This window comes from Leucoraja erinacea, chromosome 13, assembly GCF_028641065.1.
Source record: "Leucoraja erinacea ecotype New England chromosome 13, Leri_hhj_1, whole genome shotgun sequence".
NCBI lineage: Eukaryota > Metazoa > Chordata > Chondrichthyes > Rajiformes > Rajidae > Leucoraja > Leucoraja erinaceus.
The window spans coordinates 10597495-10618757 of NC_073389.1; the positions used below are offsets into that span (position 1 = coordinate 10597495).

A 21263-nucleotide genomic window follows, 5' to 3' on the forward strand; every position below is an offset into this window, starting at 1 on the left:
TTCTGTCGCCCTCCTTGTTTCCCGGGGACGGGGAAGGTTGGGACCCGTGGCGCGGCCTCCTTGGCAACGGCGGCGTCTCACTCCTCACCCGGGTCTGCGGGGCCTCCTCTCCCCGGGACTCTCTCCCCCTCTCCGGCCAGCGGCAGGTGAGCCGTGGCGAGCCGGGTCTAACGCGAACCGCCGGGCAGCGCGGAGCCGGGCCCGAGAGCTGGGGACGGGGCAGAGGCTGTGTGGACATGGAGCCCTTTAACTCCCCCACTCACCTCTACCCCTTCTACTCAACCCACACTCTCCTCTCCCCACCCCTCTACTCCCCACCCACCACTCCTGCCCTTCCTCGTCCCCACCCACCCCTCTCCTAGTCAATGCCTACCCCTTCCTTCTAATCGACCCCTCCTCTCCCCCCACCCCCCCTTCCACTCTCCCTCCACCTTCAACTCCCTCCTCCCCACCCCTCTCCTCCCTCCCCCACCCCTCTCCTACCCACTCATGCCCTTCCTCGTCCCCACCCACCCCCTCCCCTCTCTCCCTAGTCAATGCCCACCCCTTCCTTCTAGTCGACCCCTCCTCTCCCCCCACCTACCCCCCCTCCTCTCTCCCCCCTACCATAGAAACATAGATAGAAATTAGGCTGCCTCTCCCCCCACCATTCGGCCCTTCGAGCCCCCACCGCCATTCAATATGATCATGGCTACCCTTCATCCCTTCCACTCTCCTTCCACTCGCCCCCTCCCCACCCCTCTCCTCCCTCCCCCACCCCTCTCCTCTCCCCCCGCACCCACACCTCCTCTCCCGCACCCACCCATCTCGCCTGTGCAGGGAATAGAGGGATGTGGATCATGTACAAGCAGATGAGATCAGTTCCATTGTGGGCCCGTTCTGTACTGTTCTATGTGTTCCTCTTAATCAATAAAGCAACCCCCCCCCCCCCCCCCCTTTTTACCCCCACCTCTATCTCTCCTCTCACACCTGTTTCCTGGAACATTAAACTGCCAGTCCTGTCCCTCTCTTAGCCAGTAATGGCTACAACATCCCAGTCACACCTACCTATCCATATCCTGAGTTAATCCACTTTGCCTGTCAGGCATCTCCATTGAACTGAAACTACAACTAAAACAATTTTTAAAAAATGCTGGAATTGATTATCATGTCACCTATTATCAGAATTTTCTTTTGATGAATAACCATTGACTTAAAATATTAACTTTAATTATTTCTACAAATGTTGCCTGCTGAGTATTTTTTGCATTTTCTGTTTGTTCAAATTTTCCTTACCTGCAATATTGTGCATTTGTGGAAAGTGTATAAACTGTTAAGATGTATAAACTGTTCAATAGAAATGTATGATCTCCAGAATCAGCTTCTGATGAGAACAGAGTTTGCAGTAAAAGTTCACACTTTGAAACCCTGCCTGTGAGCTTTTAAGCTATTGGATGGTGCCTGTTTCGTTTCATTGTGTCTTCCAATTTTCTCTTCCAGGTACATTTCACGATTATAATACTGCAAGAGATGAGAAGAATGTTCACAGTACGATCAAGTTTGCCGTGCTTGGCACAAGTGTTAAAAGTGGCACAAGAGAGAGCTTTTTCAATCTGTCTGGTCCATGGAAACGCACACAAACTATCTTCTGTCCATACAATTTCCAAACTTACCACAAAGAAACTTAAGAGTATTATTTTTCCGCTCAAAGACTTGGAACAGTACTTAGTCAAGAATGCAAATAAACTGAACTCTCATCTATTTGCTCCAAGTTTTGAAGATATTGCTGCTGCAGAACAATTCTTCGTGCCTTCGAAATCACACATTATAGATTATTTCACCTCTGCGGTCAGGATTGATCACGCACCAGTGACAGTTCAACCTGAGGTTAGTCGTGCGTTTCCCCATGCAACATATGAGCTGATGATCATGATGTAAAAATAAATATTATCTTCCATTAATATCTAAAACGCAAGTTGTATTCTTAGTTGCAGAGATCGGTAAATTCCAACCTTATTGTCACCTAATCTCCCCCTTCCTCTCAGTGGTTTTCACTGGAAATGTAAATTTATTGAAATATACCTTTTCACCTACTACTTGTACTTTTTTTTAAAGTACATTTCTGTTTGTACCAACTTTAAAGCAAATTTTCTAAAATGGATAGATGTTGACTGAGGTTTAGATTAATTTTGACAAAACCCCTTGCAGTTATGATTGCAGAGCAAAGGTGTAATCTCCATATCAATAGATTCAAACTGTAAATTTTCAAGTCTCTGGTTTACACTCTACTTTCTCAAATTTGACGAACACTATTTTCCTTTCCTTTTTAGGTGTGTTTTATAGGGAGAAGCAATGTTGGAAAGTCTTCATTAATAAAATCTTTGTTTTCCTTGGTTCCTGGTTTAGAAGTAAGAGTTTCAAAAAATCCTGTGAGTATAAATGGGTTATGGAATTAAATGTAATTATGTTTCCGATTGTCACACAGTATTTACAAAGGCCACACAGTATTTGCCACCCACGATGAATGCATTAATTAGGTGACATCAAAATTAGACTGTAATCTCAGGTTCTTTAGACCATTCAACTGCAGCACATTCTTTCCAATCACCTAGAACTCTTATTCTTAGCATGATGCTACAGATGTCAATGGGCTAGAAATTCTTCTACGTTAGGAAATGTGCTTTGCACAGATGGCACTGCACAGGAAGCATGTCCAAGTTTTACTCAAAGCCATTGAGCTATGAAACAGTTTCATCCAAGATCCTATGTGTAAAAGAACAGACCTTGTGTATTCAGACCTTGTGTTATCCAATTCTATGGGGGGGGGGATGTGTGGCAAGACATCAGATGTTCTGGCACCGAAGAGGGAAGTGGTGATATCAAAAATTTATTTGCAAGACATCAGATGTTCTGGACTCTCGGGTAGTATTTCTACCTCAATACCTTTTCTCCCACGATTGATCCCACTTTCACTGACGACACCTGCGGCAATTGAATAACTCAGTGGACAGGCAGCATGAGCAAATACAAGGTCCTTCCAGAGATGCGACCTGTGAACTACTGTAGGAAGGAACAGCAGATGCTGGTTTACACCGAAGATAGACACACATAATGCGGGAATAACTCAGCGGGACAGGCAGCATGAACTTTCTATCTTGCTGAACTCCATGATCTTGAGTCTATTTTAATTCAACCATTTTCCCACTTGGTTGGGTTCACACCTAAAAATGTTTTGGCTGGGTAAACCAGTCTCTGCTCTTGATAAATTATATTGGATCAGGTGTCAGGCCTTCTGAATTTTGCTCCTCAAAGCCAATATTTTCTTTGTTATATTACTGTCATATCAACAGCATTCTATTTCATAAATATGTAGCCTCCTATTGTTTGAAGCACAACAATATGTGTATGTGAACCATTTTGTTTTGGAGCAGGAATGTCTCCAAGGACATCCTCTTGATCTGTACCAGTATTGCTTTGAATTCAGTTTCTTCCCAACACTCCCTGTGGGGTTGTATCAAACCTCTGGTCCCTGACTATGGAAAAATAACACTCTTTGAATTGCCAGTTTGATGGCAAGTGCACAGAGACATACTGTTACAAAAAGCTTTCTCATTTCAGTGCTTCATCAAAATCAATGACTTCGGATTGAGAGATACAGCTTGAGCTTCCATGATTGCTGAAACATTTGCACAGCTCATCTGTTTGTCTCATAAAAAGAGAACTTAAACATCACTTTCACTTTTTTAAACCTTTTACCCCTTTCCATATCTAATTTGGTTTACCCAATTTCTTCCTTTGTCTTTCTCTCTTTTAGATTAAACATATTTGGTTAAGATGATAAATGAGGTTTGTCAGTTGCCTAAACCCGTTTGCTTTAGATTACTATTAGTTGGAACAATTTGTAAAATTGGAATGGAAAAATACCTCCCGGTGGGGTTTAGTTCAAGAGTAGCAAATTCCAACTTAATGATGTTCGTTCACTTTGCTTGGCAGTGTTTTTCAGTTGAATTCCTGAATGTTGGGGGTTTGTAAAGATTTGATGGGGTTAGTTTATTAATTCTGACTAATTGATTCTGGGGTAAAAATCTAAGAAAAGCTTATGAATTTGCAGTCCTAATCCTATTGTAGTAGTTTGCTCACTGACCATGAGTAATCCCGTTCCCTTTTGTTTTAGGGGCATACAAAGAAAATGAATTTCTTTAAAGTGGGAAAGGCTTTTACTCTGCTGGATATGCCTGGTTATGGATACAGGGCACCTTCTGATTTTGTGGAAATGGTGGAGATGTATCTACAAGCAAGACAGAAGTGAGTTTTACCTGGTCTTCATTTTACCTGTTACCTGTAAATGTACAATTGGTAAAGTATTTGCCAATTAAACTTTGAGCCAATCTGCAAAAAAACTTGCATATAAGTAGCATCCTTCATGATCTCTGGATACGGCAAACAAGGTAAATAAGTTGAGGCACAGGTCAGTGAATGAGCTGTGACAAATAGTTTGCTCATAACACTCAACAGAAATGTATCCCAAATAGACACATTCATTCCATGAGAAAGATGAACCATTCATGGTCAATAAATGGTGGTCAAGAAACATAGAAAATAGGTGCAGGAGTAGGCCATTCGGCCCTTCGAGCTAGCACCGCCATTCAATATGATCATGGCTGATCATCCAAAATCAGTACACCGTTCCTGCTATTTCCCATATTCCTTGATTCCGTTAGCCCTAAAAGCTAAATCTGAATCTCTTGAATACATCCAGTGAATTGGCCTCCACTGCCTTCTGTGGCAGAGAATTCCACAGATTAACAACTCTCTGGGTGAAAATGTTTTTCCTCATCTCAGTCCTAAATGGCCCACCCCTTTTTCTTGAACTGTGACCACTGGTTCTGGGCTCCCCCAACATCGGGATCTTTTTTCCTGCATCTAGCCTGTCCAATCCCTTAAGAAGCTTAAAACGCCAATACCTTGGTTGTAATAACTACACAATAAAGACCTTTTTTACCCCCAAAAAATTATTTACAAGTGGCAAGTAAGGTTAGTGGGAGGTGTTACCTTCCACTACCGGCAACTACCTGCAACCTCCGGCAACCACCTTCAACTAGCATCACAACCGGCTTCGACTAAAATATCAAAAACATAGAAGAAACATCTGAAAACTTTGGGTGGGGTGCAAAGTCTCATAAACTACATATGTTTATCTGATGGAAAATCCTAAAAAATAAAATTCGAAAATTTGGACCCAGACCTCCTCAGTCGCGCTCAATTGCCCCCCTTAAAAATCAAATTGCCCCCCTGTGGGGCGTACGCCCCACGTTGGGAACCACTGCTCTAGCCCCTCACACCCTTTTCCCCATGAACACAATTGGCTTTATAACATGAATTTCAAACACATGAGATTTCTGAGGAACGTCATGTTATAGCAGAATTGCTACGCCAGAGAGTTGGTATGATCTTTTGGGGGTAGATTTATTATGTGGGGCTGAATTGCCTTCCTCAATGTGCTTGAGTTAGTTTTACTGTTCATCTAGCTATGTGGAAGGGCTTGCTGTCGACAAAAGTAGGAAAGCAGTTAAGTGGTCAAGCACCAATATCTTTCCTTATTGATCAGCTTTTTTTTTTGGAGCAAAGTACGATACGATACAATAGAATTTTATTTATCCCAGGAGAGAAATTGATCTGCCAACAGTCATAAAACACAAGATACATGAAACATGAAATTAAAGTGACGAGTGAAAAGGATTGGGGATGTGCAAAGATTGGGGAGGGGGGGCAGAGAGGGGAGTCCGTCTACCCCACCACAGAAAGTCGAGGAGTTGTACAGTTTGATGGCCACAGGGAAAAAGGATCTCCTGTGGCATTCTGTACTGCATCTTGGTGGAACTAGTCTGTTGCTGAAGGTACTCCTCAGGTTGACCAGTGTTTCATGGAGGGGGCGAGCTGTTTTGTCCAAGATGATCCTTCCCTCCAAGACTACCGCTCATGAATCCAACTCCGTCGCCAGTACTGAGCCAACCTTCCTGATGAGCTTGTTAATCCTGTTCGCACCCGCTGCCTTCGCCCTGCTGCCCCAGCACACGACACCAAAGAAGATGGCACTGGCTACCACCGATTGGTAGAACATCTGCAGCATCTCACTGCAAACGTTGAAGGAGCCTTCTCAAAAGGTACAGCCGGCTCTGTCCCTTCTTGTACAGGGTCTCAGCGATCCTGGACCAGTCCAGTTTACCTGTCCAGGTAAATCCCAAGGTATTTGTACTCCTTGATAAAATGCATATCCACACCTTTTATGGTGACAGGGGACAGGGGGTTTCCTCTCCTCCTAAAGTCCACCACTAACTCCTTAGTCGTCCGTGTTGAGGTACAGGTGATTCAGCCCACACCACTCAATAAAGTTGTTGACCACACCTCTGTATTCAGAGAACCTCTGCAAGTGGCAGGAGTCTGAGTTATATCTGAAGTCCGAGGTGAACAGGAAGGGAGAAAGGAAATCAAGTTGTGAAAAATTAAACATTGCTTTGTTTCTTCAACAGCTTAAGGAGAACATTTTTATTGTTGGATGGTTCAATAGGAATTCAAGAAGCAGACCAAATAGCAATTGAGATGTGTGAGGAGTTTGGAATTCCATATGTTGTAAGTATAATAAATATTCAGTTACATTTTTTGACTCCATTATCTCCCGTCCCTTTCCCCTTTGGATTTTCTCCACCTATTTACTATAAGGTTATATAGTTACCAGATTTCCGTCAATGTTGGAAAAGTGTGCTATTATGTGTTGGAGATTGATTTTCCCTCCATAAAGTTGAACCTCTGAGAGATTTTTCCATTCCTGGTTCCTGAAATAGATTCCTTGAATAAGCCCCAACTTGAAAGAGTAGTAGGTTAGGAGATAATGTACTGAAAATTGATTGGCAGACAAGAAAGAGAGTTGAGATAAATGGGTCTTTTTTGGGGCGGTAGGTCAAGATCAATGATGGACGATAGGATGTATATTTAGGCTCGAGCTATTCACAAAGTGTATCAATAATTCTGAAAGGTAATCCAAATGTCATAATCCTGAGTATCTTGATGACGTAAAACAGATTGTAAATGGTCAGGAAAACTTCAAATAAAATTTTGCCAAATTGAGAGAGTGGGCAAATACAAGTCAAGCGCAGAATAATTGGATAAATGTGAAATTACCTACTGAGAAAAAATATTATATATATATATAATACTAGACCAAGTGCAGACCTGTTGGGTCTGTTCCCCCAACGTGTGGTTGTGTGGGGGGGGGAGGGGGAGGCGGCATGCAGTGTCACACACACTAACTATCCCCCCCACACTCACGCTATTTACCCCCCTTGATATATTAATATTATTAATTTGCTCCTTTTACTCCATAACCACCTTATCTACTGACGCATAGCCCCAACTTGCAGTCACATCTAGAGGGGGGGGGGGGGGGGGGCAAGGATAGAGAGTGAGGGCAGAGAGAGAAGGGGTAGAGACAGAGAGAGAGGGGAGGAGAGAGAGAGGGTGAGGGGGGGGGGAGAGAGAGAGAGAGAGAGAGAGAGAGAGAGAGAGAGAGAGAGAGAGGGGGGGGGGGGGGAGAGAGGGGGGGGTGGGGGAGAGGGTGAAGTGGAGGGAGAGAGAGGGGGGGGGGGGGAGGTGGGGGGGAGACGGCGTGTGGGGGGGGGAGGGAGGGGGGAGGGGGGGGGGGGGGGGGGGGGGGGGGGGAGGGGGGGGGGGGGAGGGGGGGGGAGGGGGGAGGGGGAGAGGGGGGGAGGGGGGGGGGGGGGGGGGGGGGGGGGGGGGGGGGGGGGGAGGGGGGGGGGGGGGGGGGGGGGGGGGGGGAGGGGGGGGGGAGGGAGAGGGGGGGGGGGGGGGGGGAGGGGGGGGGGAGGGGGGGGGGGGAGGGGGGGGGGGGGGGAGAGGGAGGGGGGAGGAGAGGAGGGGGGGAGAGGATATGCAGAGAGAGAGAGAGAGGGGGAGAGAGAGACATGGAGAGAGAGAAGGAGAGAGGGGGAGGGGAGAGAGAGGGGGGAGAGGAGAGGGGAGAGGAGAGGGGGAGGGGGGTGGGGGGTGAGAGGATAGGGAGAGGAGAGAGGGGGGGGAGAGGGGAGGGAGGAGAGGGAGAGAGAGGGGAGAGGGGGGGGGGGGAGGGAGGAGGGAGAGGTGGGGGGGGGGGGGGAGGAGAGGGGGGGGGGGGGGGGGGGGGGGGGGGGGGGGGGGGGGGGGGGGGGGGGAGAGGGCCTTTTTACTTCAACCCAAACCCAAATAACTATTTGCAGGCAGTGCTTTTTTACCTCTAACCATATTTTCATTTTCAAACCAAATTAAGGGTACTCACAGTGCTGTAGACATTTGTCAGTGTCATTCAAAGCTCTGATTGAGGCATACCACTTGCAGAGACTGGGGAATGTTGTAAAAACATTAATATCTCTGTCAATTTTCATCGACGGAAAAAATCCTCGGCACACACACAGCGGAGGGGGGCTCTGAGCGAGGTGGCCATAAATGACGGCCGTAGGTGGCGGTTTTTTGTACTCTCGGAAACCGCAGCACAGAAAGCCGAAACCGGTCAAGAACAGAGTTTTAGTAATATAGATATTGGGAATTTGGCATTTGGATGATCATTTTGAGTGGTGATCATTTGGATGATCATTTTCAGTGGCAAGTGCCTTTTCCTACTAATTTTCTATGTTTCATAATGTGTATTTATCTGCCAGACAATTAGTTGAGTGTACTACTCAGTTATCACAGCAAGATGAAAATCATTTCAACTTGGAACCTGAATCCAGCCCTGGCTCATCTTTTCTCTGGCAGCTAATACTTCTTTGTGAGTGAGATCAAGAGTCAAGAGTGTTTTATTGTCATATGTCCCGGACGGGACAATGAAATTCTTACTTGCTGCAGCACAACAGAATACGTGAATATGTAAACATAGTACATAACGGGGGAAGAGAAAAATAAAATTTAAAAAATCAATAAAGCTATTTACAATATACATCAATGATTTGGATGAAGGGATTCAAAGTACCATTAGCAAATCCGCATTAAACTTCATCTGCCATGCATCTGCCCACTCCCCCATCCAGTCCAAGTCAGCCTGAATTCTCATAGCATCATCCTCACAGTTCACACTGCAACTCAGCTGGGTGGCAGTGTGAACTGTGAGGAGGATGCTATAAGGAGGATGCTATGATAATTCAGGCTGACTTGGACAGGTTGGGGGAGTGAGCAGATGCATGGCAGATTAAGTTTAATGCGGATAAATGTGAGGTTATCCAATTTGGTAGCAAAAACAGGAAGGCGGATTACTATCTCAATGGCATCAAGTTGGGAAAAGGGAAGTACAATGGGATCTGGGGGTCCTTGTACATCAGTCTATGAAAGTAAGCGTGCAGGTACAGCAGGCAGTGAAGAAAGTGAATGGCATGTTGGCCTTTATAACAAGAGGAATCAAATATAGGAGCAAAGAGGTCCTTCTGCAGTTGTACAGAGCCCTAGTGAGACCACATCTGGAGTATTGTGTACAGTTTTGGTCCCCTAATTTGAGGAAGGACCGTCTTGCTATTGAGGGAGTGCAGCGTAGGTTTACAAGGTTAATTCCCGGGATGGGAGAACTGTCATATGCTGAGAGAATGGAGCAGCTGGACTTGTACACTCTGTAGTTTAGAAGGATGAGAGGGATCTCATTGAAACATATAAGATTGTTAAGGGTTTGAACACGCTAGAGGCAGGAAACATGTTCCCGATGTTGGGGGAGTTCAGAACCAGGGGCCACTGATTAAGAATAAGGAGTAAGCCATTTAGAATGGAGACGAGGAAACACATTTCCTCACAGCGAGAGGTGAGTCTGTGGAATTCTCTGCCTCAGAGGGCGGTGGAGGTGGGTTCTCGGGATGCTTTCAAGAGAGAGCTAGATAGGGCTCTTAAAAATAGCAGTCAGGGGATATGGGGAGAAGGCAGGAACGGGGTACTGTTTGGGGATGATCAGCCCTGATCACATTGAATGGCAGTGCTGGCTCGGGGCCGAATGGCCTACTCCTGCACCTATTGTCTATTGTCTAAATAACAAATATAGTGCAATAATAATATAGTATTTTGCAGTTCAGAGCTCAGAGCTTATTCGTTGGTGTGTTTAATAGTCTGATGGCTGTAGGGAAGAAGCTGTTCCTAAACCTGCTCGTTACAGTCTTCAGGCTCCTGTGCCTTCTTCCTGATGGCAATGGTGAGATGAGCGTGTGGCCAGGAACCGTGATGGACTGGGCAGTGGTCACAACTTTTTGTCGTCTTTTTCACCCCTGGATGTTCAAGTTGTTGAACCAGGGCACGATGCAACGTCAGAATGTGTTTCATCATGCAGATTTGATTAGATGTTTCAAATGCGGTACATGTATACGTTGAAACACTTGGTCCACGATTCATTGTCATTGCTGAACAATGCACTTGACTTTTACATCTTGGCCTGCAACATGGTCTAAAGTTATGATGCAAACATTCTCCTCTAACGGGATCCCACATATTACCACAGGGATCAGAAAAGTATTTATGGTAAAAAAAAAACATTCATTAGATCATGGGTGGAAGATGTTATTTTTAAATTGAAATAATACTGAGAATAGCTCAATTCCAGTGTGATTACTAATGCCATATTTGGCATCTCAGCAAATGGGTAATTCCTAATTGGGTTTTTGTGGATGTTTTGATTGTGTTGAGAAGTGCTTATGCCAAGATACTGTACAATCCTGTAACACAAAAACAAATGTACAAGTATGGTTGCAACTAAAATGTTTCTAAACCTTTCAGCTCAAATTTAATTTTGATTAATCATCTTAATGTTTTGTATATCTTAGTTTAAATGTGTACAGAATATACAAAACAAATCCAAGTTGAATTGTTGAAAGAACTAATTAGAAGAAGTAAAATTTAAGTACAGTGTGACTAGCAGTGCACCACAGTTCAGTTGAATTCCATTGTATCTTTTAAGGGCCATTATAGATGGTAAATTGAATAGACCAACAAGATGGTATTTGTTGAGGTAATTTAATTTTTTGCATGAGATGTCAATATGTTCCTTAATTTTTACAGCAAACCATGGAAAAATGCTGATCTGTTTCTACTTGTGCTGTAAAAACGCTTTGCAGGGAGCCATTAAAATGGATAAATGGGCATTTTAATGAGGAATCTTGCAAATCATTCAAATAATAATGATAGGACTGAAAAGCTGCATCCTTAAGAGTAACAGATAATTATTTCCATTATGTTCACTGCAGCTAGTATTAACGAAGATTGACAGACCCCAGCAGGGTAATCTAATGAAGGTGATCATGAGTGTACAAGAAGTGATAGAGAAGCAGACTCTCGGCTGTTTTCCTCAGCTCTTCCTTGTCAGGTAATTTAAAATAATAATTAAATTTGCTTTCAAATTCTAACGGTTTGATGGGAGAGAGGACATTGTGGTATAGAAATAAACATTCAGATTATTCTGTACTTGATTTTACTTCCAAGAAATTATTTTCTTCAGGGAGTTGGGAACCTAAATTTAATTGCCTGTTTCTGGGTTGTAAGTTCTATCAGCTCAACTGGTTAATATTGGTTCTTGTATTCTACCAGAACCTCCTCCTCCCTTCAACATTACCTTCTGCGTTTTCCTCCTGTGTACTTTGGCATTTTGTAAGCAGTTTGAGCGGATAGACTCAGCATGATCTGTACCAATGTTACTACCAATGGTAGACACAAGCTGCTGGAGTAACACAGCGGGTCAGGCAGCATCAATGGAGAAAAAGGATGGGTGACGTTTTGGGTCTGTTTCGACCCATTCTTTTTCTCCAATGATGCTGCCTGACCCTGTGAGTTACTCCAGCAATGTGTGTCTATCTTCGGCATAAACCAGATCTGCTGCTCCTTTCTACACATTACTAGGAAAGGTGCTTGTTTAAAGGTGCTTGCACAAGTGTGATTGACTTCGGATGAATCATGTGATTCTCTGCATTCCCCTAATCGTTTTCCAGGACAAGCCTGAAATACTCAATCTTTCTCTTCACCAGTATCCATACTGGTTTCTCCCTTCACTGGCATCTGCAGTTATTATATCAGCCACTTGAAATGACCTCAGCGGTGTACTGTTTGCTTGAGTTGAATCAATTGAATTGTATTTGGAAATTATATTTTTTAAGACAATTCAGATCTTGCATTTTTAAAGTGGATACTTTTTGCTGTTTGCTTCTATTCTCATATTATGAATTAACATTCCTCTAATACAAACCTTGATATGGAACTTTATTCAATATAAATCAATCCACTGATGATTTATGCCCTGCTCATCTACTGAGGCAAGGAAGTTGAAAGATAAAATTGGATAGAAATGTGTCCTTCGTCAATATGCTTCAAACACCTTTCCTTGATCATCGTTGCTAGCTTTGATTTGTCCTTTTGCACATCTTTCATTCGTTTGTTCTATGTCCCTTTTCATATCTCTCGATTTCCTCTCCCTTGACTTGCAATCTGAAGAAGGGTCTCGACCTGAAACATCACCAATTCCTTTTCTCTGGAGGTGCTGCCTGACCCACTGAGTTACTGCAGCTTTATGTGTCTATTAATAAGCAGCTGTATGCTGTACCTTGCTTCTAAAATTCAGCTCCATTGATTTCAGTGAAACCCAGTGAGTAAGCAGACTACAGTGGACAGTTGTTATCATAAGATATGCCAGAGTTAAACCCAAAGCAGAGGTGCTGAGTAAGACTGGTAACAACTTCTTACTTCACTAACTCTTCTCTATTCTTGGACTATTGCAAATTGTAGGCCTATAGAATGGTTAATTGTAATTTCTGTTTTCGGGTACTCCTGATGGGCACCCGAAAAAGGGACCACATCGCCCCGATCCTGGCCTCTCTCCACTGGCTCCCTGTGCGGTTTAGTATACATTTCAAGACACTCCTCTATGTCTACAAAGCCCTCAATGGGCTTGCCCTCTCCTACATTAAAAATCTTCTCACCCACCACTCCACCTCCAGGTCCCTCAGATCGGCCGACTTGGGGCTGCTGAATATCCCGCGGTCTAGGCATAAGCTTAGGGGCGACCACGCCTTTGCGGTTGCAGCTCCTAGACTGTGGAACAGCATCCCCCTTCCCATCAGAACTGCCCCCTCCATCGATTCCTTTAAGTCAAGACTAAAAACTTATATATACTCCCAAGCCTTTCCTGAAGCCCACTGAGCGAGGGCTATATGTATATATGTATGTAGTTTAGTTTGTTTATATTATTCTTATAACAAATGTAAAGCACTTTGGCCAACAAGAGTTGTTTTTTAAATGTGCTATATAAATAAATGTGACTTGACTAAGACCGAGTGGTTGTAAAATACAGAAATCTCTTGCAGTTTTCAGAACTGTTATATATAAAATGTTATCATTCTGTAAAGAAATAATGAAAGCGTGTTAATTGTTTCTACAGTTCTTTGAACTATTCTGGGATTCATCTGTTAAGGTGCTTCATTGCTCACGTTACTGGGAATCTTACGATTAAAGAGGATATCTCCATTTCTTCATGAAGAGGGGAAAATTCTCAAAAGGTGTGAACATTGACCTCAAAATATCATGGCAAAACTTTTGTCCAGCAACAAATTCATTAAACTGACCTTTTGAATAGAGATTGCAAACTTGAGGTCAATTCAAAGTTGACCTCATTACGATGGCATATGGTGTATTATTAAGAATCATTCCATAATCTATCATTGTGTAATATCTGCATAGATTGTATAATTTAATTTTCATGAGTACCTGTATTTCTGATTGTATGTAAGTAGAATCAGTTGCCTTTGGTCCAAAATTGACATAGCATTGAAAGTCATAGACCATTCAATTATGGTCGGATCAGTTATGATAATTATAAATAGAAACTTTTTATGGTTAAATGGAAAATACATTATCATTTCAAATTATCCTAATGTGTGGCTAAAACATACGGGGACATTTTCTACAGGTGACAATTGTAACTACAAACAGTTTGCAGGAGGGTCTGTCCAGTCTTGAAGTACATACAACTGTTACTTTTAAGTTATTTGTTTCCCTCACTCATTCAAGCATTAGCTGCTTATGATGTTTCTATAATAAAATACTGGCAGGTTTTGAGGATTCAGATCAATGATGGAGGAAGAACACACAGACAATATAAACTCCAGAGCACAAACATTTATTAAAGCAACATTACGGCACCGTCAAAACACAAATAAGTAGCAGCAGAAAATAGCAAATACACACTGAATCTCACACATCCTTTGGGCTCAAAAGCTGTCAATTCAAAAGCTTGTTGGGAACGTTGTTTAAAAGCTTGGACTGGAGATCATTTGAAGACCCTATGTGCCCTGGCACTACTCTGGAAACTCTGCCCGAGATGAAGTTCACCCAAAAATAGCACTGATTCTCACGGCCTGTGCACCAGGAACTCTAGCTTGGACTCCTGCAATCTATTCCCTGAATCTAAACAAAAGGGTACTGATTATCCTTGTATTAAGACCTAAAATGTAAAATACCTTGCCCATCCGTAAGGGTTTTATAGACTCCTATCAGGGCTCCCCACAGCCTCCAGCAGCACCCGAGGTCAGGATTGAACCCAGTTCTTTGGGTTGTGATGCAGCAGCTCTACCAGCTGCAACACTCTGGCAACTTTCTTTCAAGTTATGGTTTACAGGACTTGTAATGGGATTCTTATATGTGGTACGTGGCACTTCCAGCAGCCGAGTAGCCCCAAAAATCACTGAGTTCTACCTACCCGTGGGTGTCGCTATTTCAAGGAATTTGTCTTTGATCTTGTATTATGCGGTCTCCTTCACACCACTGAATGCCCAGAGACTGAATAGTCTGGCTGGGTCCCTACGCCTTGTTAGTGTTAATCTCCCACTCCCAAGTTTGTATGTGGCTAGAGCTTCTGCAACATTTGTCGGTCAGTCCTGGTCACAGTATATCTATTGTTTGAGTGTTCTTCCTCCGTCATTGATCCAAATCCTCACAACTTGTTAGTGTTCCATAGACTCTGGATCAGTTCCCGGGGACTGCAGAGTAGCTAATGTAACCCCGCCTTTAAAGAAAGGAGGGAAAGAGAAAACGGGGAAGAATAGACCAGTTAGCCTGCCATTGGCCGTGGGGAAGATGCTTGAGCCTATTATTAAAGATGTAATAGCGGCACATTTGGAAGGCAGTGACCGATTGGATTTATGAAGAGTCCTGCTTGACTAATCTTCTGCATTTTTTTGAGGATGTATTAGGTATAATGGATAAGGGAGAGCCAGTGGATGTGGAGTATTTGGACTTTCAAAAAGCCTTTGACAAGGTCTTACACAAGGGATTAGTGTGCAAAATTATAGCACATGTATTGGGGGTAGGGTAATGACATGGATGGAGAACTGGTTGGCAGACAGGAAGCAAAGAGTAGGAATTAATGGGTCCTTTTCGGAATGGCAGGCAGTGACCAGTTGGGTGCCGCAAGGCTCGGTGCTGGGACGCCAGTTATTTACAATCTATATTAACGATTTAGATTAGTGAATTAAATGTAAGATCTCCAAGTTAGCGAAAGACGCAAAGCTGGGTGGCAGTGTGAGCTGCAATGCGATGATGCTGCAAGGTGACTTAGATAGGTTGGGTAAGTGGGCAGATGCAAGACAGATGCAATATAATGTGGATAAATGTGAGTTTATCCACTTTGGTGACAAGAACAAGAAGGCAGATTATTATCTGAACGGTGCAGATTCGGAGAAGGGGAATTGCAATGGGATCTGGGGGTCCTTGTACATCAGTCACTGAAAGTAAGCATGCAGGTATAGCAGGCAGTGAAGAAAGGAAATGGCATGTTGGCCTTCATAGCGAGAGGATTTTAGTATAGGAGCAGGGAGGTCCTACTGCAGTTGTACAGGGCCCTGGTGAGACCACACCTGGAGTATTCTGTGCAGTTTTGGGAATCTAATTTGAGCTATTGAGGGAGTGCAGCGTAGGTTCATCAGGTTAATTCCCGAGATGGTGGGACTGACATATGATGAAAGAATGGGTCGACTGGGCTTGTACTCACTGGAATTTAGAAGGATGAGAGGGTATCTTATAGAAACATTTACAATTCTTAAGGGATTGCACAGGGTAGATGCAGGAAAAATGTTCCTGGTGGTGGTGGAATCCACAACCAGGGGTCACAGTTTAAGAATAAGGGGTAGGCCATTTAGGACTGAGATGAGGAAAAACCTTGTCACCCAGAGAATTGTGAATCTGTGGAATTCTCTGCCACAGAATCCAATTCACTGGATATTTTCAAGAGAGAGTTAGATTTAGCTCTTAGGGCTAATGAAATCAAGGGAAATCAATGCAGGAACGGGTTCTGATTTTGGATGATCAGCTATGATCATACTGAATGGTGGTGTTGGCTCGAAGGGCCGAATGGCCTATTCCTGCACCTATTTTCTATGTATGTTCCGTTATAGTTTGAGGTATTTTTAAATTCAGTGACTCCTGTCCCTGCTGTTGATAAACAGTACATAAAGATTTACGGAGCATTGATTATCTTTAATAAATGGAGTGGTGGGGGCAGTGCTAATCTGTTATTATGTTGCTAAAAGAATGAGGAAACGATTGCCAAAAAAGAATAAACGTGGAGATGGATTCCATGTGCTGGTGTGATTTTGCACACATTTAAAGTAATAATTGCCATTGCAGACATGGCATTATCTCCATCTGGTGGTATAAAACTAGAAGTGAGCTCTCCAAAGGGACTTAAACCCCAAATAGATGAAAACAAATCTTCATATATTGAAACATTTCTGATCAGAGATATTATATTTTTAAAAGTTATTTGGGAAAAGGACTGTATTAGAATTAAATCTCTTGTGCTCTTTCCTATTACCTAACATCAAGATTTGAAAGGCTCTTTCAATGATCGAAACACCAACCCACAAGTATCAAACCCCATTGCCGAGCCTCTATGTCCTATACGAAGAGCAAGAACTACTGTAATGTGAGGACCACAGACATTAATATATGCATCTCTTTTAGTTGAAGTAAAATCAGAAAATGTTGGAGATACACAGCTGTGGAAAGAGAAATGGTGTTTTTCTAAAGAAGATACAAAGTGCTTCAGTAACTCAGTGGATCATGCAGCATCGCCTGAGAACATGGGTAGGTGACACTTCAGTCTGATTCTGAAGAAGGGTCCCGACCCAAAGGTTCACCTATCAATATTCTCCAGGGATGTTGCTTTACCCGCTGAATTACCCAGTTTTTTTTTTGTAAACCAGCTTCTGCATGCAGTTCCTTGTTTCTACGAAACAGACTTAATGTTTTTGACTGATATCCTTTCATAACTTCTGGTGACCTGCTGAGTATTTCCAGAAAATTTTAATTTTAGATTTTTGACATCTGTTATTTTACCCTTCATGTTTTATTTACTGGTGCTTGTTAACGGTTAAATCTCAGGGGAAGTATCCTTATTACGTATTGTTTATAGGATCAGGACATCTCCAACAAGGGCAATACCTATTTCCTGCCTCTAATTGCTCTTGGGGAACGTGTTGCTGAGCTATACTCTAGAATTGCAGCTCCTGCTGACACCTCTGCCAACATTACTCTTGTGTGTAGAGGGAGCTGCAGGTGCTGGTTTAAACCGAAGACAGGCACAAAAAGCTGTAGTAACTCTTTGTGACTGGGGAAAGGAAAACGAGAGATATAGAAGGTGATGTAGAGAGATACAGAACATATGAATGAAAGATATATATATACACACACACACACATACATACATATATATATATATAGCTATCTCTGTCCCGCCCACTCCCCTGTAATCAGTCTGAAGAAAGGTCCCGAAGCGTCACCCATTCCTTCTCTCCAGAGATGCTGCCAGTCCCGCATTTACTCCTGCATTTTGTGTCTACCATCGATTTAAACCAGCATCTGTCCAACATATATATATATATATATATATATATATATATATATATATAGATATTAGTATATACACACACACATACGTACACACAAAAAAAGAATAGAGCAATAATAACAATAATGGTCTATGTAATTCAGAGCTTATTTGAGGTGGTAGTGTTTAATAGCCCAATGGCTGTAGGGAAGAAGCTGTTCCTGAACCTGGCTGTTACAGTTTTCAGGCTCCTGTACCTTCCCAATGGCAGGGGTGAAATGAGTGTGAGGCCAGAATGGTGAGGGTCTCTGATTATGCTGGCTGCATTTATGAGGCAGAGATTCCGGTAAATCCCTTTGATGGTGGTGCGGATAGAGCCGGTGATGGATTGGGCAGTGTTCACAACTTTTTGCAGTCTTCGCCGCTGGGCATTTAAGTTGCCGAACCAGGCCGTGATGCAACCAGTCAATATGCTCTCTACTGTGCACCTGTAGAAGTTCAAGAGAATCCTCTCTGACATTCCAAATCTCCACAATCTTCTCTGGAAGTAGAGGCGTTGATGTGCTTACAATTGCATCAGGTCCAGGAAAGATCTTCGGAAATATGCATGCCCAGGAATTTGACATTTTTGACTCTCCATGATGTTGATATAAACAGGATTGTGGGTTCTCATCCTTCCTCTTCCAAAGTCCACAATCAGTTCATTGGTCTTACTGCTATTGAGAGCCAGGTTGTTGTGCTGGCACCATTTGGTCAATCAATCGATCTCACTTCTATACACTGACTCATCACCATCTGTAATTCGTCCAACAATGGTGGTGTCGGCGAACTGGAAGATGGAGTTCACTCTGTGTCCGGCTACACAGTCATGAGTATAGAGTGAGTAGAGCAGGGGATGAGCACACAGCCTTGAGGTGCTCCCGTATTGATTGTTATTGAGGAAGAAGTGTTTCTGCTAATTCGACCAGACTGTGGTCTGTTGATGAGGAAGTCGAGGATCCAATGCAGAGGGATGCGCAGAGACCCAGTTCCATTAGCTTGGTAACCAGCTTTGAGGGGATGATGGTATTGAACTTCATGTTGTGCCTACTCTGTACTGGCATAAAGGATTGAGGGTGTATCCTGGCCGGCACAGTGCAGGACATTGCTGGGACTAGCAACAACTCATTCACGTGTTGGTAAACCGCCTGGATCATGTTGGATCTCTCATTACCTTCTATTAGATGTGGAAGAAGCTACACAGCTCCTTACCGGCAAGGTAACGTCTACAGTTATTACTTGCCATGTTGCTTGTTAGCACAGATAATGATCAGCGCGGGAGAGTTGTGCTGTCAAACGGGGAGATATCAGCTTCCATCGCACCCATCAGGAGGTGATGAGAGCAACATAAGATCTCGACCATCTATTAAACATGCGGCAGCCGCTGCTAGTGCCTTACGATGGTCCACATTCACCCTTACGTCACATTACTGTGTGATCATCCCAGCCTGCAATCTCTTCAACAAGCCAAGGGATTATTTGACTAATTCCTTTCTGTAGGAGCACTGTGTGTATGATTACTTTTAGAACTGGCTCCATTAACACTCTTGCTCCTGGGAGTGTAACCATTTAGAGAGTACTGAACATTCCATATTGTTGTTGGCCATTTAAAAATGAGGTAGATTAATTTTTGAAAAGGAAGAATGTAAAAGCATACCGGGAAAAAGAAATGGGATTGAATTTCATTCTTAAGAACATAAGATAACAAAGTCTATGAACAGGAGGGCTTTGTACAGTCAGACGGGATTAACTTTGGATTGGCATTATGGATGGCGCAGACGTCGTGGGTTGAAGAGTCCATCTCTGTGATGCATCTATGTTCTAACACGCACAGAGCAGGCAAAATTAAGTAGCATGCTTTGTATTCCATGATTTTGGCTTTCCTAAGTGAGGTCTGTGTGCCACAGACGAGAAGGCAGACCTTGGTAGATTGAGTATTGGTAGATCCTTGACTAATGTTACTGAGCCCCATGGCCAAGCCAGAACAAGCCCGCTGGTAAAACCCCACTGGAAAGCTTCATCAGAGAGCAAAGCCATACCAATCATTCAAATGGGTTGAGATATTGCATTACTTCTGCATGTGTCTGAGGAGATCTGAAATGGTGAGGAAGCACCATGTAACAACACTACAACGGGAGCAGAAATCAATAGGATAAGTCTTCAGTGCTAGTTTTAGAGATACAGCGCAGAAACAGCCCCTTCGGCCTACAGAGTCCGTACCAACTAACGATCCCTGCACACTAAACGTATCCTGCATACAATAGGGCCAATTTACATTTATAGCAAGCCGATTAACCTACAAACCTGTATTTGGCTGGTGGAAACCGAAGATCTCTGAAAAAATCCACGCAGATCACGGGGAGAACGTACAAACTCAGAGCAGACAAGCACCCGTGGTCAGGATTGAATCCGGGTCTCTGGCGCTGTAAGGCAGTAGCTCTACCGCTACCAAACATCATGCTGCCCTAAAAAGTCATTTCGATTATTTTTCCACAAAAAATCATGAGATACTCAGCAGGTCATGCAGAGAGAAATATTTTTCAGGTCGATGCCCTTTCATCAGAACTGGAAACATGATAAAACAAGGATGATGGAATGACGGGGAAGGATGGAGAGAACAGCGGGAATGAATGTGATTGTGTAAAGACCCAGAGAATCCAGATGATACAGATGCTCCTGGTGCATCTGAGGGATTGTGTTAAATACTTGTTAATGACAGCTGGTGTAAATAGAGGAGGATGTATCTGCGCAGAAGAAAAAAGGATGACCGATGCTGGAATTGTGAGATGCAGAACACGGCAGTTGTGGGTATCGGAAATAAATCCGAATGCTGGAAATAATTGATCAGGTAGCATCTGTGGAGAGAAAAAACAGAGTTAATTGACATTATAGGTTAATGGCAATACATCAGACCAAGGCAATTTTGACTCAAGTAGGAAAAGCTGTTGATGCGTTGAATTCAATGTCGAGTCCCACTTGCAGCTGTTCTTGGAGGGTGACCAAGTGTAGTTCCTTAAGTTGACATCACAGGGCAGTGTAAGGGACCAAAGATGAGGTCAGAGTGAGAGGGAAAGTGATATGCAGATATATTAGTATCAGGCAACCGGATGTTTCTGGTTATTTGTGAACTGTAAAGTGATCACTAAATCTGCACATGCTTCTTCCAAGATAGAGGAGACCACATTGTGGGCAAAGTATTAATTTACTTTACTTGTACTTTAGAGGTACAGTGTGGAAACAGGCCCTTCAGCTCACTGAATCCACGCCGACCTGTACACCATTTCTATCCTACCAACAATTTACAGTTAACCTACAAACCTGTACGTCTTTGGAGTGAGGGTGGAAACCGGAGCACCCAGAGAAA

At 43.4% G+C, this 21263-nt stretch overlaps 2 protein-coding genes across 2 annotated transcripts in view; both read left to right on the forward strand.

The window, feature by feature from the left end:
• On the forward strand, positions 1–14089 carry gtpbp8 (GTP binding protein 8 (putative)). The gene is made up of 7 exons (XM_055644441.1): positions 1–146; positions 1480–1866; positions 2310–2408; positions 4154–4284; positions 6510–6609; positions 11238–11356; positions 13418–14089. Exons 2-7 carry the CDS (start codon positions 1510–1512, stop codon positions 13512–13514), a joined length of 903 nt encoding a protein of 300 aa, XP_055500416.1. The 5' UTR covers positions 1–146; positions 1480–1509; the 3' UTR covers positions 13515–14089.
• zdhhc23b (zinc finger DHHC-type palmitoyltransferase 23b) overlaps positions 13515–21263 on the forward strand; it is a 51757-nt gene continuing 44008 nt past the window's right edge. The window contains exon 1 of the mRNA XM_055644432.1: positions 13515–13535. The gene's annotated coding sequence lies outside the window, so the exon portion shown is untranslated. The remainder of the gene's footprint in view (positions 13536–21263) is intronic.

Coding starts and splice junctions, on each gene's coding strand:
- gtpbp8 (XM_055644441.1), top strand. CDS start 1,510: ATGAGAAGAATGTTCACAGTACGATCAAGTTTGCCGTGCTTGGCACAA. Junction 1,867..2,309: donor CAGTGACAGTTCAACCTGAG/GTTAGTCGTGCG, acceptor TTTCCTTTTTAG/GTGTGTTTTATAGGGAGAAG. Junction 2,409..4,153: donor TAAGAGTTTCAAAAAATCCT/GTGAGTATAAAT, acceptor CTTTTGTTTTAG/GGGCATACAAAGAAAATGAA.